Genomic DNA, 20331 nt, shown 5'->3' on the forward strand with positions numbered 1-20331 from the left:
TGTAGGTGCCATGGGAGTTACAGCTGTCTGTGCTGAGAAATCATAAACCAAGCAAAACAAAATAAAAACTCTGCATAAGGATGTGCATTTTTCTTAATAAACACACACTAAAACCCCCTTGCTTCTGGCCTCCACAAGTCTTTAAAAATTCTAAACAGAGATGAACAAAAGGAATTCCCAACATCAATTTCCTTTTTTTTTCATGAGAAGAAAAAGAAAAGGCACATCAATAAAAATAAATATTTACAGTGAATTTCTTGAAACTTGAATGATTTCCTGCCATTGCAACACTGACTACTAGAGAGTGTTTATATTGTAGGCAGGGTATTATGTCTTGGGTCGACCAAATGGTGCTAAGTGAAGTAAGAGTAAATTCTAGCTCCTGGAGGGTTCTGGGAGTATAGTCACCATCTCTCTATAGAGTGGAGATTGAGTAAATATTGAAAGTTTTGTGAATAAAAACAACTGTGGTTTTATGCAGCAAGATCATCTACAGAAAAGCAGAAGCGTAACAGGAATGCAAAGTCATCGCTTCAAGTTCTTTCTGTTATTCTGCACATTTCCACACTCTTCTTACTGTCTGCATCACTCTTGCCTAACAATGTCCCTCTGAAACACTGGTGGTGCTGACAATCTGCACCTCAGACACCCTGCTCCCTTTCCTATACACTGTGTCCATTGAGCTCTAGAGAAGAGGGCAGCCTTGTAACTGAAGAAATCACTCCCAGGGACACCATGCAATCCCAGGTAGCAATGAGCCGTGATACGTGTGTTGTGTTGGAGTGGCTATTTCTACTCTCAAAGACCTAGGAAACACAGTAGTACTATGCCAAACATAGCAATGCATTTTTATGTTCTGAAAAACTGGTTGTATGTGAGATGGCCATGCTTGGCACTGCATACAAATAGCTCTGGGGAAGCACTCAGAAGAAACACTTAAAAAAAAAACCAACCAAAAAGAACCAAAATGATAATCCCCTCTCAGAAGTGTAAACAAGAGCTCAGACTTAACTGGGTAAAGTGACTTCCTTGAAGGCACGTCAGGCCCCATTATTACAAATGGGTATACTTCAAAAACAGGGCAGGTATCTTCCAGTGACCCCATTGCAGCAAGGTTCTAAGACACCTTCTGCAGAAACTATGGGTGAAGGGATTACACATCACTGAAAACTACTGTAATTTTACTAGATGGTAAAGTATTTTTACTAAAGAAGACAGTGAATAAAGTGTGTCTCAAGGCTTTTTTTGTAATTATACCTCCTAGGTAATACCCTGGGATTATGCTAACCTCCCAGGAAGACTGGGATGTTCTTATGTGGGGCATTCTTGCTTGCTTAGGTGTCCTCCTATGAACTTCCATAATCAATGTGGCTTTTGAAGGCCTTTGCTGGTACATGCATGTGTTGTATTTCAGTACACAAAGAACAGAATCTTCAGAAATGTTTCAAACTAGGTCCTAAGTAATCCTGACCAAATAGAAATAATGCTGCTGTGGTTCTAATATACCTTTCAAGGCTTTAAACAGTCAACTATTTAATTACACTCTTTAACAACAAACTGGCATCATTATATTAAGGTTTTAAGAGGGCTTTTTAAAAATAATCTTTTTGTGCTGTAAGTCAGAACTACAAACTTACCACATGATCATAGTTACTAACTTCATTACAATCTCATTCAGGATGTTGAAGAAATCCACCATCATCTTGGCCTGTTCTCCCATTTTCCCCATAGCAATGCCAAAAGCAATAAAGAATCCTATCAAACCTATTGGGAAAAATTGCAAGACAAAAAGAAGGCTTTTAGGAAGTTTTTGCACCTAGTCAATGTCTTGATACTATCTGCTAATCCAGATTTCACAGAAGCACAGAATCACAGTTTAGGTAAATTTGGAAGGGACCACAGTGGGTCGTCTTGTCCAACCTCCCTGCTCAAGCAGGGCCATCCTAGAGCACATGGCACAGGATTTCAGAACTATAGGGTATTACAAATGTCTTGGGTCTTTTTAATATGTACTAATGCTGAACTACCATGATCAAATTCAGAACAACTTTGATTCTTCAATGTTTTACTAAATTCCAGTTTCACAGCCCAACTACGGTTTTGTTGGTTTTTTTCCCTGAATTGATCTGATCATCAAAAAAGTACATATACAATAATCTTCTCAGTGCCATGCAGCTACTAGAAACCTCATGAGCTCTGGTAAATGGGAAAGGGAACACAGTGCTGCACCATAACTCTCTTGTTAAAACAGTTGCTAGGAACCAAGAGGAATTTTCTCAGGCTTTACAAAAGTGCCTTGACAGATTCAGCCTACAGACCAATCAGTCCTGGAGTGCAGGGAAAGGCAAAAGTAGCCTAGAACTTTTGCAGGTGAGGAGTATTCCTCTTAAATGCAGAAGGCAGAAGTAAATGAAGAAGGTGGGAGGAGAAGGTGGGTTTTTCACTTGATCACAGAACTGCCAATAAGCAGATTAACCTCACTGAAAAGGCTATCAGTGGATACAAAATCGTAGCATTCAATCTGGGTAACACTTGGCTCCAAAATGTAAATGCTGAGGTGTGATTATCTGGAGTATTGGACTATCAGTGTGAAAAAACAACTGATGCATCTGTCATGGATTACTTTGGAGCTATTTCTTCAATGCTAACCTTTTCCATCCAGCAATTTTCAGTGTCCAGAGTTGGATTATTAACTGATACTGACAGATGGTTTGAATCTTCAGTGATCCTTCGAGGCTAAATTTTCAGTCATGATATGAGTCCAGTATTCAACAAATGTGTAAACTCATCTGGGAAATTCCTATGGAAAAACTTACTGGGACACAAAAGCATTCAAAGATAAGGGAATCTGAGCTGCCAGTACCCTGGGAAAAGACAGGCTGTCCCGTATCTTCACACTGGGTTTAGCAACCAGATTTTTCTTCTTTTTTTTTAATCTAATTTCCTGGATACAAAGTCATTCTTTAGGACCAAGCTATCTTTGTTGAGTCAGTTGAATAGGGAAGTGAAGCATATGTTTGTGTGCTGCAGAGCGTAGAGAAATGATGAAAAGCTTTTCAAAGACCGAGTTACTTCCTGGAATTCAGAATCTGCATTAGAAAATGTTAATAGGTAGTTTTGTTCATTAATTCCAAATGAGCTGTTATGTTACTCATGAGAGTCAGATTGGTTCCTATTTGCAGGAATTTGCCTGGCTTGTACAGCTTTTTCAAACTGGATGGAAATTCCCACAACATCTTCACTTCTTCATTCCAAATCAAACCATACCAAACCAACCCAAAAAACTCTACATTTGAGAGTCATTGGTCAAAACACCACACCAAATTTCCCAGCATATTTCTTTTCTGCAGGAATTGTATTCAGGCTTCTAGATCTTTTCTTATCCATGACAGAGCCTGCACAAAACAAGCCCAGCATTAAATGTAATGCATCTCTCACATCAGAACAACTGTTTCATTTTAATGCATAAGCAGAATTCCAGGAGAGAAAAAAGCAGGTGAGGGTAACAGCACTGGCACTGAGCTGCTGCCTCATTCATGGTGCAAAATGCCAACTTGCAACTCTGAAAGTGGCTTCTCTGCCCACAGATGTTGAATGGAATGAGAGCCATGAAGGCAGGCAGGATACAAGGCTCTTGTAGAGCAGGCTGCTTCACAGAAAAACAAGATCAGCTTATAGATGCTATCTTCTCCGCTATATCTAAGCAAAGCAGCCACTCAACTCACCAACACCTCAAGAAGGTCTGCAGACACAGCAGCCACTGTGTCAGCAGGAGCTGTTCAGCACCTGTAAGAGGCCATTTGCCCTTCAAAGGTTATGGCCCAGTGGTGAGAGAAAGCAGGGGATTAGGTAGCCCAACATACTGTCCCACTTTGAGGACAACACCGATAGACAGAGAGGTGTCAGCCTCCGCCTTGTGGACGTGCTGTCACAGAGCATCTTTGAGCGTAGGTGTGAGGCTACAAATTGAGAGCTAATCTGTGACTGACTTCACCCACATGCAGAAAGCAAGGAGTTGAAGGAGGAGCACTCCTCTCTGGGCTGACAAAACAGGGATTCTAGACACAGAAGAGAAAATAGAAGTGGTGTGGAAGATGTTTGTTTCTCATGTGCCCCCACCCCAGACTGAATAGTTGCTTCAGGAAAGGGTGGGAGATAGGCAAAGTTTTCCTACCACCTCCACTTGCTGGCTTGTCCAGACAAGATGGCATGATGGCATTTGCAGCTGGTAAAGGTCAGCAGCCAAGATGAAAGGAGGAGGGAGCTGTGACTCAGAAATGTGTCAAGTCTTTCTGGGATTTTTCTTGGGTGGTGTGGTTCACACTCCACCTCTCACTTCAAGCTCTGCCTCAAGCCAAATTAGTTCAGCACACCCGAGACACCACTGGAAACAACTTAGCTCAGCTCCATCAGGGGGTGTGTGAAGCACTGGCTCTTGAAGCTCTCCCCCATACTGTTTTGCCAATACACATTAGTATTAGCCTAGGTCAGCTTCTTCTAGGATGAAAGGATATTTTTGGTGTTGCAGTGGGGATCCTGCAACACGCATATATCAAACCAGGAGTCCCGTGGAAAGGAAATATATACGGACAGACAGATTCTTGCTAGATGTTTCAGAGAGATGTTTATTTCTCCAGCCGCATGGCCGGAGCTCTGCCGAGGAACTGTTCCAGTCACGGGACCAAGGGTCCTTCTGCCCGTGCAGGGAACACAAACCAACCAATGGGAACGAGGCTGAGCAGGGGCAGGGTTTTGGTACCTCCTACATGCTTTGCCACTGTACTCCAATTCATAACCACAAAGTTGCCAATCCAGAACAATTCACTTGCTGGTTTCTGTGGTATCTCAGAGACCAATGGACAGGACACCTAGTAGGTGATAACATTTGGCGATTATCTGGAGAGACTAAACGTGCACTGAAGAGCAGATTGGACAACACTGACTACACTTAGCCACAGCAAAAAGCTGTGACATACATATGAGGTACATATTTGACAGGCAGAAAATTTTCTTACCCAGGACATTCATGCCATCCTTAAATTCAAGTCCTTTCTTAATGACCATCTGGGCTTCAGGTGGTGCTGTCTCATTCACCATAGCAATAGCAGAATCAGTGACATTAGGTGGCTCTTCAACAGGTAGTGGCACCAGCACTTTCTTGGTGACAGTTTGTATCTGAAGGCAATAAGAAGGGAGCATGAGAATGGAAACAGACTGAATGCAATCCATATGGTAGATAAGGAAATAATAATAAAAACAGTCTTCACTTGAAATTCCAGGGAGCTATATTTTTGAAGGATTGGACATGCATTCCACAGCCTCTTACCCTTCTTCCAAAACTAAGTTTATTTTTCAACAGTTCTAAGTGCTACAAAGTCCTGGGGGTCTTCCTCATTACTCTAGTGTGAAAAGTATGGTAAATGCATGTTTTTTATCACTACAATGAAACATTTTACAGATAGTTCTTTTGGCCGGGCAGTTCACAAAGGATGCTTCCCAGACTGTGTGTTACAGGTTGATACCATTTGTTTAACACCAAAAGGCAAGTGCCTCTAAGATCAGTTATGGCAGCAACTCTGCAGTAAGGCTTGTAATTCAGGACAGTCTGTCCAGCTCAAGTCATCCCAGTTTGATGGTTAACTTGAATCAAAAATTTAGGACATTTCCAACACTTCTCTTACACCTTTTGAGCTCTTGACTGCAATAGCTCAAAATGGAATGTACACAGTCCCCTGAGGTCTCTAATTAAAAGATTTTGAGTGATAGATAACAGAAAAATTACCAATGCTGCCAGATACAAATCTGACCACCTCAAAAAAAGAAGGTATCAGCTTTTGAATGCATTTGGACCCCTCCTGGCACATGAAAGGCAGGGTAAAGGGAAAGCTGGGAAGGAGTGGTAGGAGGAGAAGTGAGCTTGAGTTTACAGCTAGGAAAAAAGGGAGGAGGGACTGGAAAAAGAGATCTGTGATCTCCCTAAAAGCAACAGCTTTTAGAAGGGATGTTTTCCTCCCACTTCACACCTTGACCTTTTTCCACCTCTTCATGGTCCTGGGACAGGTAAAACAGTTTGGAAGCTATGACTGGCGTGACATGTTTTCCCACCTGCTCCCTACTTCCCTTGCTCCTACAAACACCTTTTAGCACGGTAACAGAAAATGTGCATTAGCTTTTCAAAGAGCATTTGCAGCTCTTTCCTGTTGACATGGACATTGTAGTACTATAGATGATGATCCATATTTGATCCATATGGTTTAAAGCCTTATGGTTTTAAAATACCTTACATCTCTCTTTCTAAAACCTGCTGCCTAAATCTGGAGAGGAGGATATAGACAGAAAACCTACGTAACTTTGCATGAGAAACTCTTCAGTTGTCCTGAAACCATCTAACATTCTTGCATGCCTACTTTTTTCAGAGTTAAATTTTATCTGAGGGATGTTATCAACACAGTTTTTTATGTGAGGTATTCAGAATGTAAGCATTGAGTAATGGAAATTAAACTTAAAACATGAGACTCTTCACTCACAAATTCCACTACAATCACTTAATTCAAAGATCCTCGGAAGTCCTTTGCACAAGGCCACAGTCTCTAAAAATGCTGAGTATGACATAAAGCTTATATTCTGACACATCTGAGACTAGAAAGCTGTTTAAATGGTATAGTCATATTTACAGATAATCCCATGGTTTTTCACGGCACATAAAATCTTCTGTCTGCGGGAATAGCAATTTTCATTATAAATTTAAACTTTCTTGTGGACCATGCTAAACTTCAGGAAAGACTGAAATCTCATGATGGCTCACAGTCCAGTTTGCAAATGAACAGTTCCAAAGCTGCTCATGAATCTCCTCACTGTGTTTTGCCTGGTGGCAATGGAAGACACAGAGAACTCCCCTCACACTGTACAGCACCATTGCTGTGCACCTTTCAGAACCACTCTTTGCAGCATTACTGCAAAACGTTTCTTCCTCCTAAGGCTACCTGGAAACTCTGAGTGTCTATGGAGAGAGACTATATGAATGTAGGAAAGAAAATATATGCTGACACCATTAAAGAAGGTAATTTTCCTTCTAAAGAGAGAGAAAAGTAAAGCCCAGCTCCTTACAGAGGAGTTAAGGGCTAACAGAAGCACAAGTTCCATCTAGTCACACTTCACAAATGAAATGTGGCTTTATGGCAAAGGTTTTCACTAGAAATTAGTCTGGAATCTGCTGAAGTCAAACACTGAATCCAAAAAGCTCAGATTTTTTTTTTTTTTAACTACATTTCAAAACAATTGGTGAAATTGGTGATCCATAACTAGTGAAGAAACCTGAACATTTCAGTAACACTGAAAAAATAAGATTAATGTTATAAAAAAAACTATCTGACACAGGTAGCTTAATTCTTATTTTTTCTGTTTTTTGCCCCTTTGTCAAAATAATTGACCATTTTCAATTGACCAGAAATTGAATTTTCCTCTCTTCCACAATTCAAATGAGGGAGAGGATGAAGAAACATAAGCACCCTGCTTTCCTTCACTCAGTTTTGCAAAAATACATTTTGCATTACATGTGATGTTTAGCCACCAACAGTTTGACCACGACTGACATTCCCATGATGATTTGGAAATATTGAGACTGTTCTCTTTCTAAATCCCAAAGGATTATGTGTTTTTATGTGGAAGTCCATGTAAGAAGTGAAGCAATCCAAGGGCTTTTGGCAGTTTAGGTTACCCTCCATTCTTCCACTCTCCCATGGCCTCTACTCCCTTCCCCCTCTTCTCTTTACTTTATTCTTTGGCCATAACCACAGCACAAGCTATCATGCCATTTCACACAGGAACACTTAAGAACAAGTTTGGCAACAAATCCTGTTACATCAAAAAACAACCCCAACCCCAAAAAAACCTATTTGCATTACTTTCAAACAATTCAGTTGGAGGAAAAAGCAGCTTAGAAATCTGCTTAAGTAGAAATTAGGAAATGTATGTTTTTCATTTATTTTACCTCTTAAAGTCAAGGTATTTTGATTAAGCACTGGTGAAAAGTTTTCAGACAAAATTATCTCCCTACAGAGCAAGCAGCACATTGTGCAAGCATCCTTCCTTCCCAGCATGCTCCAAAACTGGTGAAATGGAGCCACCTGTAGGTGGGTCAGCCCTTTGGATCTATTTTCCCCACTGGAAATTTTCATTTATTTTCTATTTTCATCCGGACTCTAACACAGCAATAGAGGTTATGAGAGGTTGGGGCTTGGGCTACATTTTTGGCAACGAGCTGGAATGAAGATCATCCATATATTCCAAACAGGGCATTGCAGAACCATCATCTCTGTAACTAACAGCCAAGTTAAAATTCAACCTGGGTGAAAGACCAAGCCAGCATTCATGACCATAGATAATGTATGAAAAGCATGGAGAAAATTAAAGTTTACTTCATAACAAAATAAACTTTTTTTAAAAAAATAATTTAAATAATAACTACAGGATAAACCAAGGCAGCTATAAATAATGTTCTTTCATTTACTTGCTCAAGACTTTAGACCTGTATTCCTCTTTATATCATTTCTCTGATTAACCTAAATAATGACATTAACTCTGCAGACAACCCTGGCAAGTAAAAGATGTAAAGAATATTACCAAGGAGCAGAAGGACTTACCTGCTGAAAGCATGCTTGAACCAGATTTTCAGGGAACAAGTTTCGGATCAAATCCAAGAAGGCATCCAGACTAGATACTTCATCATTCTTCTTCCCTTGACCAAGCTGTTTCTTGAGTTTCGGATTCCCCGGATGGATGGCCAGAACCAGAATCACACCCAGCACAGCAGCAATAATAGTGGTGGACATGTAGTAGACCATGGCTCTTGTCCCCAGGCGGCCACTTGCTTTAGCATCTAATCCAGACAGTCCTGCAGGTGTTTAAGAAAAAGCAAACATTGACACTCAATACCCAATCCAATAATTATAAAATAAAATCCTTTGTAATTTTCAAAGTTTAATGACTTCCTGTGGGTGCCTACTTTCATCCCTCGGATGTTTTCACCATTGGACAGGTTACTGATGCTTCTCCCTCCAGTTGTGTGCAGTGTCTACTGCTAATAATTTAAAGAGAAGCATTTAAAACTCCATCTAATTGAAACACTGAAAAATAGAGAAGATCTCTACCATCTTTTGCCCTTGACTTCTGCACACTGGTCATGGTCTAGCTGACACCACACCTTCAAGAAGGCTAGACTCACTAACGTCATGCCATTTTATTTGTAAGGTCCCATCCAGAAATTAGATCAAACAGCACATTAAGAAATTTCTGACAGTAGCATGTGCACATGTGTTTGCAAATAAATTCACTGGACAATATACATAATAAAGCCAACCAAGTCATTCAGGAATTAACTCTGAAATACACACTGCAACTGCAAAATGCTGACAGGATCACACCATTATTCTTCCTACATAACAAAATGCAAACCAGGTGATATCTGTAGAAAGCATCTTAAAGTATTTATGGCTAATGGATCTTACCTGTGATTAAACTGGAGATAATTAAAGGGAGGATCAGCATTTTTAGCATCCGCATAAGTATATCTCCCGGGAAGGCTATTAACATGACGATGTCAGGGTCAATAGGTGTTGCTAGCCGAAGAAGACCCCCACACACCGCACCCAGGATAACACCTGGAAGAAGAACAAAAAAAAGGAGCAGGTGGGTATTGGGAGAAACTGCCAGATGTGAAATACTCCACCTATCTTTGAAGAAAACTTGATTCTTACAGCTCATGTATTATTCCTTTTTTTGATGCTCTGCATTCTTCTCTTTGTGCTGATGTTCTCAAATCACAACCAAACCCTTCATCATTTATGTGGATTTCTAAAGTGATAAAACTTAAACCTCCCTCTCAGGATTGAGGCTGTTAAAGCACAGATTAGGAGAAAAAAAGGCCATGTCTACTTTCATAACATGATCTTTTTGGACAGGTTATTTTATTTTACATCCAGGATGCCTTTTTTTTCCTGATCAGAAGCCCAAGTCCCAAGTGTAATAAAACCTGATAGTAAAGCTTGTGTTGTGATCTGCAGCATCTCTGACTATGAAGTATCTCTTTGATACAATGAAAAATGTATGTGTATTTAAAACTTTTTCTTTGGACAGCATCAGGTACACCTTTAAAAGACAATTCAAGGCAAACACTGCAGCAGTATGGGGTTTTGCAGGCTGAAAATATGGACATGAAATTTGCAGCTCAAGACCAGTTGCAGCCGGTTTTTCAAACAGTAACAAGAGTATGTCTACAAATTTGCTGCATATGGCTGTTGGGCTTTCAGTGAAAAAGAAACAGGCAAAGAGCCCGTGAACCACAATAAAATGTCAAACTGTTCCGTATTTGGAAGTTGCTAAAGCCAGAGGCAATATTCAGGATGAGATCATGGAGCGTTGGCTTACAGCTACAGAGAGGGAAGAGAAACCTTAAAACCAGTGAAGTGTAAACTGAGAGGTAAAAGGAAAATTCGAGAAGTTTGTTGTTTTTTTTTTCCCCCCAAATCAGTGAGAGAAAAAAGGTGTAGCACATTCAGTTCTCCTGAATGACACTGACCTGACTGGCCTAGGGGTTTAAATCACACTCCCTTCCAAACCAGACACAGAATGTGCCTCAGTGGTATGGATTTGCTCTGTGTTGTGTCAGGAGAACCTTTCTCACCTGAACTACACAAGCAGTGCCCATGGGCATCCTATTTACTCTCTGGCTGTTCAGCTGGAACAGCTGAAGACCACAGAGGCTGTGGTGCCACAGGAGCAAATGCAGATACACACGGAGTGTCCAGAGCAGCAGATGCAGCTTACCAAAGACAGTAAGAGTCAGGAGCAGATTCCTGTGGAGGGACTGGCAGAACTGCACACATATGTTCCTGGATCTGTGCTCCACTGGATTTAAATGACTTTCATGCATCCGGACTTCTACTTGCTTAGGCATATTGTTGGCACTAGAATAAAAAGTGAAAAATCAAGTAGAAGTTATAGCACAAGATGCCAAAAGGGAAAGTCTGGATTACTTCCATCATATATAACTGGGGAATCTGACGCATATTCCACCACCTCCCACATTTCATAAACACTGCATATTTACTGCTCCAAAGAAGTCTCTGAAATGGCAATGGTGTGTCCTTCTGAAGGTGTAGCCTTCGCAGTATTTTTTGTGGTTATTTCTCAAATGGTAGATATACAATCAGAATTAATTCACTGGACATATAATCCCAGATGTTTCATGGACTAAGGTACTGGTGTGGAGATAGAAAACTCAGTTTCTCTAAAGACCATGGCTGTTTACTTAAGCAGGAGAGACAGCTGAAGAACAAAGTTTCTATTAGCAGAAAAATGTAGATTTTATTATCTTATTTAATTCCACCTGAGGATAATAGTTTAAACATTAGGATTTATTTGCAAAACAAAGCATTCAAGAACATTTTGCTTAATCTTTTGAAAACGTTAATTTAAACATTAACATTTTATTGTAATATAATCAGAATGTTGAAGTCAAGAGAATACTTTTAACTTGGCTGTAATGAGACTTGAACAACCGCCACTGAAAATTGGTCAGAAAACTATGCATTTCCCAAGAAAACCTTTGGTTTCATTGAATTGGCCGTGGTTAGAGGAAAAAGTTTTTTTACTAACTCTGGTTTATATTTGAGGAAGTGTGTAGTGGGTTGATGCTGGCTGGATGCCAGGTACCCACCAAAGCTGCTCGCTCACTCCCCTCTGCAGCTGGACAAGGGAGAGAAAATTTAACAAAGGGCTCATGGGTTGAGATACGGACCGGGAGAGATTGTTCATCAAATACCAACATGGGCAAAACAAGCTCAGCTTGGGGATATGAATTAAATTTATTACTAACAAAATCAGAACAGGATAACGAGAAGTAAAAGTAAGTCCTTAAGAACACTTTCCCGCCACCCCTCCCTCCTACCCCAGTGATGCAAGGAGACAGGAAATGAGGGTTATGGTCAGTTTGTCAGCCGAAGTTTCTCCCGCTGCCCAGGGAGAAGAGTCCTTCCCCTGCTGCACCATGGGGTCCCTCCCATGGCAGACAGTTCTCTGCGAACTTGTCCAGCATGGCTCCATGCCACGAGCTGTAGTCTAGCCAGAGCTGCTGCAGCATGAGTCACTCCCACAGGCAGACAGTCCTCCTCAAACTGCTGCAGTGTGGGTCACTCTTCCATGGTGTGCAGTCCTTCAAGGACAGACTGCCTCAAAATGGGTACACAGCCCCTCTCTCCACAGGTCTCCCACGGGCTCACAGCCTCCTCTCAAGCATCCACCTGCTCTGGCATGGGGCTCCTCCATGGGCTGCGGGTGGATCTCTGCATCCCCGTGGATCCCCATGGCTGCAGGCGCACAGCGGCTTCACCATGGTCTGCACCACAGCCTGCAGAGGAACCTCGGCTCCAGTGGCTGGAGCACCTCCTCCCCCTCCTTTTCCACTGACCTTGGTGTCAGCAGAGCTGTTCTTCTCACATGTTCTCACCCCACTCTTCTCTGGCCATAATTACATCTGAGCAGTAAGTTTTTTTTCTTCTTTCTTAAATCTGTTATCACAGAGGCATCACCACCATTCCTGATTGTCCCAGCCTTGGCCAGCGGCACATCCATCTTTGGAGCTGCCAGGGATTGGCTCTGCTGGACACGGTCAAAGCTTCTGGCAGGTTCTCACAGGAGAAGCTTCTGGTCACGGTCAAAGCTTCTGGCAGCTTCTCACAGGAGCCACCCCTGTGGCTCCCCTGTTACCAAAAGCAGGCCATGCAAACCCAACACAAAGTGATACATACATGAGTGCAGGACTGCAAAAGTCATGCCTCTAACTTTCTCAACACCTGAGAAATTGGTAGCAACAGACTCCCTTTTTATATACAAAATATTAAAATGTCTTGGAAAAAAATACCAAAAATACTACTATGAATCAGACATTTCTCCTAAAAGTTAAGGCTGTCTATTTAAATATGAGAAATAGGTAAAGAACAAAATTTTAATTATCAAGGAAACTATACTTTTTGAGATCTGGTCTTATGCCAGATTAGGACAAGATTTTAGAAAATTTTCCTCTACAACAGAAGACTGAGGTTTACAGACCTCAAACAGGTCTGAAAAGATAGATAAAGTTTCAGTGTTCTCAGTACTGAGCCATTTCCAATGAATCAAAACTTTTTTTTAATAATGTACAGCTTGTGTCTTTGCAAAATTTCTCAACAAAAAGTTATTAGACTTGTAATAAGAATCCAGTCATTTTGATGCAAATATTTCTACAATTTTCCCTTTCAAATTAAAATTGCATTTCTTTCTAATACACTTCATGGTTAAAAAAATAGCACCATTTGAAAATGCATTAGAGAATATTCTTTCTTCTTTTAAGGGGAAAACCCCTCCAAGTGTTGCAATTTTTATTCTGCAATTTAAAAAATATTTCGCAGCAGTGGTCACAACAAAATGTGCTGCTGGTGGTGAAATAACAAAGAATACTAGTGCACATTCTGACAGCTCAAATGTGAGGCTTGCCTACTTCTTGAAGACTTACCAATGCAAGTATCAGAGAGACATAAGGATTAGCCAGGGGATAATGTGAGTGACTTGAGGAATTACAAGAAAGATGAGACAGTGTCTGCAGTTTTCATGCACATGGGCGCCTAAGCCATGAAATCACTGGCAGAAGTGCGCCAAAAACCCAAGGAACTTGGGATCCAAACTTTGCAACTGGGGATTACAACTAGTTTCACTTGCATTCCAAACATGAATATAGAACTTGTTTTGACCTATTGTTCACTACACATTAATTATATATTGCTCAGAAACTTTGAAATATGGACAGCTGAAATTAATTCAAAAGAGAACCTTGGAGTCTTGCTCACTGGTAAATAATTGGGCGGAACTGCAATGGATCAGTAAACCGAAGTACTTGATGATTTTACTTTGGGCTACTTTGTGTTTGGTTTCCTGGAACCTTTTCCACTTTTCGAAGTTTTACACTCTCCATCACTTCAAGATTGTAAGTGATCCTTCAGCATAGGCTGAAATTCTGATGAGTATGGGGTTTTTAAAGAAAAAGACACAGTAGGAAAATATACTAACTGTGCACTCATGTTACAAAAAGGGATGACAGATGAATATCAGAACACAAAAAATGGTACCATAAAGGAATTAGCCCTGCTCTCAGCAACAAAATATTTATCACTGGACCAGAGAGGAAGTATTATTCTGGGCTTTTGACTATGTTATGGGAGGAGAGGAGGAGAAAAAATAGTGAAATATGAACTTTCTGTGAAGGATAAGAGAAGCTTCTTGTGTAGCACATGACAAAATCCAAACTTTGCAACAGAAATTTTCTATCCAATTACTAGAAGAGGAAAATCTGTTTATCTCAGAGTCATGGAAATTAATTCTTGTCTTATGGACTGTGACATCTTCCTTGCACTGGTTCTGTGCCTCTATTTGCATCTTGTAAATGATATTCAGCTCCAGGAGAATGCAGAATTTTTGCACCTGAAACCTGCAGTCACATAATGACACGACTGCAAGAAGTGCCTATTGAAGTCCATGGAGATGCACAGATGTAAGTCAGGGCAGAGTATGGGTCCTACAAACCAGATCCCCATGAATCTGTCCTACTCCTCTGCCATCTCCCTCTGATACTGCACGCTCGCATGCACAGCTTTCTCCATACCCTGAAGGCCACAGTGCCATATTAAAGCATGCAGGGAAGGGACTTAAACACGAATAAGGCTTTCTTCTGCTTCAGATTTTCATGCTGATGGAAAAAAATGAATGCATGACAGAGTGGAGCTCGACTACACCCCAGTTCACAGGCAGTGCTGTACTCAAGTACAAAGCCAGAAGAGTACCAACAACCAGAGGCCCTGCTGCACAACTGAACACCACTAATTTAATCTCAATGTTAATGGTACCTCTGTACACAGGTAAGTATCACAAAACAGTGAAGAATGCCTTTTAGCAGCTGTGATCTCTCAAACATGCAAATTATTACCTTAGTTAAATAAATCATTGTTCCATTGTGCTGAGCTTCTATGGCTATTAAAACAAAGAGCCCATTCTGAATGCTTATCTGAAACCCATCCGACCAAAACATATAGTCTAACTCCACTGAGGCCAGAACATACAGACATTAAATTAATTCTGTTCATTATTTTCTTATGTCATTGTGACAAGCAGCCAAACAGCTAAGCTACAAGACGGGTCCACGGAGAACTCATATGCACCGAGACCTTCAAAGACGATAATATTTACTGCTAACTACAGATGCTTAAAAACATTGACAGGATTTATGAAAAATGAACCAAATATTGGAAAATAAGTAGCCAAGTAGTCACATGAAACAGCAGATCATAACAAGCATCACATACGAAGAGCTTTTGAATCATTTAGTAGAATGTTCTGCTTAGCTCAGTGTCACCTACCCTTCTCCCTTTTGAGGCAGCACTTTTCCCTAGAAAAGAGAGAAACTCCTTTGAGCCCAGGAGATTTGATTTGTATTCACCTTAGTAGGGTATAAAACTGTCCCAAAGTGAACCAAGTCTATATTTTTACCCATTTCAAATATGCTTTACCCTGGCAGGGTGATACATAAGTGCATTAACAGAACTTAGTATCAGAATTAAACTTCAACTTTACTCCCTTTTAAGCAAAGAAACAATCTCTTGCCTGAATAACCAAAAGGTTAGCTACTGTCCCTCATCTTCACAGTATGCACAAGGTACAGGAAAAAAAATCTGTCCATAAACATTTGAATTTACATTATCTAAATATTTACAGGTAGTTTTGCATGTCAGATATACAGTGCTCTATGAGATAATCTATTTATCTGCACTTTTTAGGCTGTAGTCTGTTTCTCTTGCTGGTTACTACACATAATGTGTCAAAATGCAGGAAAATCATTTATTAAAGCACCAAGGTCCCTGCTACTTTTTGTTCCTATTTCCTCCAAACATTTTCCTTAGGTTTTCTCTCAGCTCTCTCTGGGATAGTCTGCTCTCTATACCTCTTCCTATATATTGACTGTTGACTTTTCCACCAGCAGATACTATTTTCACTCAAATTTGCTCTTTTTCCATGTAAAGAAACATCTATTAATGTATATGTGTATATATATATATATATATATGTTTCTTTCTTGTATTCACACTGAAGCTTGTAGGACTAAAAGGCTGGGGGGAACTGCTTGCTTTTCCTTGGCTACCAAATATAGCTCCTTTCCTCACAAAAATTAAGCATTAATGATTTACACAGTGCTTGAGTGACAATGCCCTTTTCAGTCAGTTACAGGGAAAGAACGCTCCATCTCCCAAATACTCCCCCAGCTTGGCATAAATCTAGATTACAGACTAGAGGGGAAAAAAATTTTCATTTCAATGAAAAATGTAGGCAAAGACCATAACAAGGCTAGTGAAAACAGATGCTGGGGACAAGGTAAATTAACAGAGACCATGCTTATTCTGTTCAAGGTATTTCAGCTCTGTCAATTAACCAAGCAGGTATTCTCAGTATAAAAGTCTGCTTTGTTTTGTAGCAATTACTTCAACCTAGCTATCAAGAGACATTCTTGGGAAAACAACCTTGGACAGACAGGCTTAAGATCAGGGTCTAAGAACATCTCTTGAGCTATATGTTTGTTGTCAAACCAAGCACTGGTCTCTTCTGAAGCAATGAGTAAACAGCAGCTATAGAAGTCCAATTGTTCCTAGAAGGGCTGTTCTTAATGAAAGAAGAAAAAAAGAGGAGGGATAGAAAGCTCAATCAGCTTTTTTGACCTCAGAATAAAAAGTGAATGGGCTGCAAATCTTGTCTAGTACCAATTTCCTAGTACTCAGACAAGTGGTTCAAACGTAGTTGGAGCTGAAAAGCTGTGGCAAAAATGGTATGATGACGTTTGGTGGACAGTAACCTTCGTGATTCCTCACTGACAGAGCTCCTCCTAGCAATCAGTGGGATTACATGGGAGTAAATGAGAGCTTAATATGCCCTGAAGAATACTGGCTTGCAGCAAATCTTGGATCTGGGTTGTATCTCTTCTCCTTTCCCTGGAGAGACAGTACAACACTGATTATTAAAGATTACATGCTGTGTTCATGGCAAGGAGAGGGAGTATGGACCTGCTCCACCCCACATGATCAGCTTACTCCTGTCTCATGTGTGGGAAAGGGTGCACTCTGGTTGCTAAATAAAACACGAGTGACTAGGAAAACTTATGGAACATCACCAGGACAAAAGGGATTTCACTGGCTGGATGTAAGGAGTCCAAACTGTTTGTCACAACTCTTGTGAAATTAGGGCTCAAGCATGAGTTCATCAAGAAACTTCTAGTTTGAATTCCAATAGTGTTGTCTGCTGCTTAAATTAATTATATCATGGCAACAGATGCTAAACTTCTTTAGGAAGACAATATAGCTCAATTTAGGGGACTGTATCGTTCCTCTATGCCATGCCATGCCATGTGCTATAGTTTGGGGGTTTCATTTCTTAGATTAGATTTATTTTTCAGACCCCACTGGAGCTGGTAAAGCTCATCATATACAGCCAAAATATGACAGGCCATGCAGGGGAAACAGCTAAAATATTTTTATTGTTCAAAACATACACTAGCTTTGGCATCACTCCTGCTATGTGATGTTCAGTTGTTAAATGTTGCATTATACATCAGTAAAATAATCTGGTCAGGTCTCAGCTTCTGCACAAAAATAAAAAAAGTGCAAAACCAAACCCACAAAACTCCTACAAACAAGAGTAACATAAGCTTCAGTCTGCAAGGGAAACATAAGCCTCAGTCTGCATTAATAAGGGTTTTAAGCTGCTTCTTGCTACTAAGCCCTTCTACTGCATTATGTAGGTTTTTTTCTTATTTGTAAGAAATTAATGAATTCTGAGTGGAGATTTACTATGGAGCCTGATTTGGCCTAGGGACTGGTATTACAAGCAACACCTTGAAGCATAACTGGCCTTTTCGCAGCAGGAAAAAGAACTTTTATCTCTGGGACAATTTACAGCCATGTTGTTTCCTCTGAGTTATCATTTACTGTACCTTCTGTGAGTTTAACATAACCATATAAGTGAGTTTAATCACAAGCATATCGGAACAACCAGGGGGTCAGGCCCAGCCAGCATGGGCTTATGAAAGGCAGGTCCTGCTTGACCAACCTGATATCCTTCTATGACCAGGTGACCCACTTAGTGGATGAAGGAAAGGCTGTGGATGTCATCTACATGCACTTTAGTAAAATCTTTGACACAGCAGCCTCCTGGAGAAGCTGAGTTCTCATGGCCTAAATGGGTGCACTGTTCACTGGGTTAAAAACTGGCTGGATGCTGGGCCCAGAGAGGGTGGTGACTGGAGTTAAATCCAGCTGAGGGCCATCTTTATCAATGATGTGGATGAGTGCTCCCTCAGTCAGCTCACAAATGACACCAGGCCGGGTGTCAGCTGATCTGCTGGCCAGAAGGCTCTGCAGAGGAATCCGGACAGGCCAGATCAATGGGCCAAGCCAATGGTATGAGGTTCAACAAGACAAAGTGCTGGCTCCTGCCCTTGGATCACAACCTCAGACAGCACTACAAGCTGGGGGGAAAGCACCCGGAAAGATGCTCAGCTGAAAAGGACCTGGGAGCTCTGGTGAACAGCAGCTGAACATGAGCCAGCAATGCGCAGGTGGCCAAGAAGGCCAATGGCATCCTGGCCTGTATCAGGAACAGTGTGGCCAAAGGACCAGGGCAGTGATTATCCTCCTGTACTTGGCACTGATGAGGCCATGCCTTGAATACTGTGTTCAGTTTCAGGCCTCTCACTACAAGAAAGACATTGAGGTGCTGGAATATGTCCAGGGAAGGGCAATTGAGCTGGTACAGGGTTTAGAGCACAAGTCCTTTGAGGAGAGGCTGAGGGAGCTGAGAGTGTCAAGGCTGGAGAAAAGGAGGCTCAGGGGTGACCCTACCACCCCCCCCCCAGAACTGCCTGAAAGAAGGCTGTAGCCAGGTGGGGGTTGGTGTCTTCTCTCAAGCAACTATGGATAAAACAAGAGAAATGGTCTCAAGTTGCACCAAGGCAGGTTTAGATTAGATATTTGGAAAAATTTCTTCACCAAAAAGCACTGGCTGCCCAGGGAAGTGGTTGAGTTACCACCCCTGGAGTTAATTAGTGTAGATATGGTACTTAGGGACAAGGTTTGGCGGAGGATTTGGCAGTGCAGGTTTAACAGTTGGACTCAATGATCTTAAAGGCCTTTTTCAACCAAAATAGTTCTATGATGCTACAATTACATATTTAAATAGCTGATCAGCAGCATCCTTACTGAACCTGAGAAGAACAATGTTCTGCACGACCTGACTTCTTACTCTGAATCAGTTACCAGTTACATCTGTCTCTTCTGATTTTTTTAAAGTATTGTTCCATGAGATCATTTAAGAAAACAACTCTTCATGATCTACCTGAGTGTGCAATCTTTAAATTTATGCTACATTTGTTTGCGTTTTTAAAACCCTATTAGAATTGTCATGAGATTTCTACTCATTAAACGCTTCCTTAAACACTCTCTCCAGCTTTTAAATCTGGCTCAGGAAGCTTAATTGTCCTGTAGAGAGAGGGTAGTCTATAGGCCATTTGATAGCAGGAACAAAGGAAAACGAAGTATAACATGACACAATTTTTTAACAAGTGCATTATCCTTTTTTCCATATCTATCCAGGTCTTTTCACAAATATATCATGTGGAAGAGAGACTTTTTTCCCCCCTGGGCTTTTTTTAATGTCTGACTGACTAATGTATTGACTTATTTATTAACTGGGCTGCAGCAATACATCTAAACAATAAGAAAGAGAGGCAAAGATGATGGATCTGCCAGGCAGGAATTCTTTTCTATTCATAATCACACATCCTGCGTATGGCCACATACATGGCTTTCAATAATCTCTTTAGACAGAGTGCAGTGCATGGATAATGTCTTTTCCTATGTTCAATTTTGTTTATTGACTTGCAGTTTAGATTTCATAAAGCATTTTATAGTGTGTTGTGTGGAAAAGAGAATTAGTCTCTATGGGGAGATCATGAACTAGAGTTCATTTTTCATGGAACCCTGCACTATAAACCACATGAAGACAACAGATCACATTGAATCACAGAGATTTTGTTAGAAAGAAGATAATTGTATTTTATACAGACATGTATGTACCTCCATACCTAGAAACTCCTTGGAAATGTCAGGTAGATAGGGACATAGCAACCAGGATAACAGCCAGGTGTTTGAAACAATGAGAGAGTGAAATTTTTGCAGTAAGTTGCAAAAGAGGAGATGTGTAACA

At 40.8% G+C, this 20331-nt stretch overlaps 1 protein-coding gene across 2 annotated transcripts in view; it reads right to left on the minus strand.

The window, feature by feature from the left end:
- SLC1A2 (solute carrier family 1 member 2) overlaps positions 1-20331 on the minus strand; it is an 87922-nt gene that overhangs the window by 23582 nt on the left and 44009 nt on the right. For both annotated transcript variants that reach the window (XM_017741865.1, XM_017741866.1), the window contains 5 exons: positions 10825-10964; positions 9507-9659; positions 8643-8893; positions 5016-5175; positions 1638-1764 (listed from right to left, as the gene is read on the minus strand). In XM_017741865.1, the coding sequence (XP_017597354.1) occupies positions 1638-1764; positions 5016-5175; positions 8643-8893; positions 9507-9659; positions 10825-10964 (831 nt within the window). Of the gene's footprint in view, positions 1-1637; positions 1765-5015; positions 5176-8642; positions 8894-9506; positions 9660-10824; positions 10965-20331 lie in introns of those variants that run through there.

This window comes from Corvus brachyrhynchos, unplaced genomic scaffold, assembly GCF_000691975.1.
Source record: "Corvus brachyrhynchos isolate BGI_N302 unplaced genomic scaffold, ASM69197v1 scaffold115, whole genome shotgun sequence".
Taxonomy (NCBI): Eukaryota; Metazoa; Chordata; class Aves; order Passeriformes; family Corvidae; genus Corvus; species Corvus brachyrhynchos.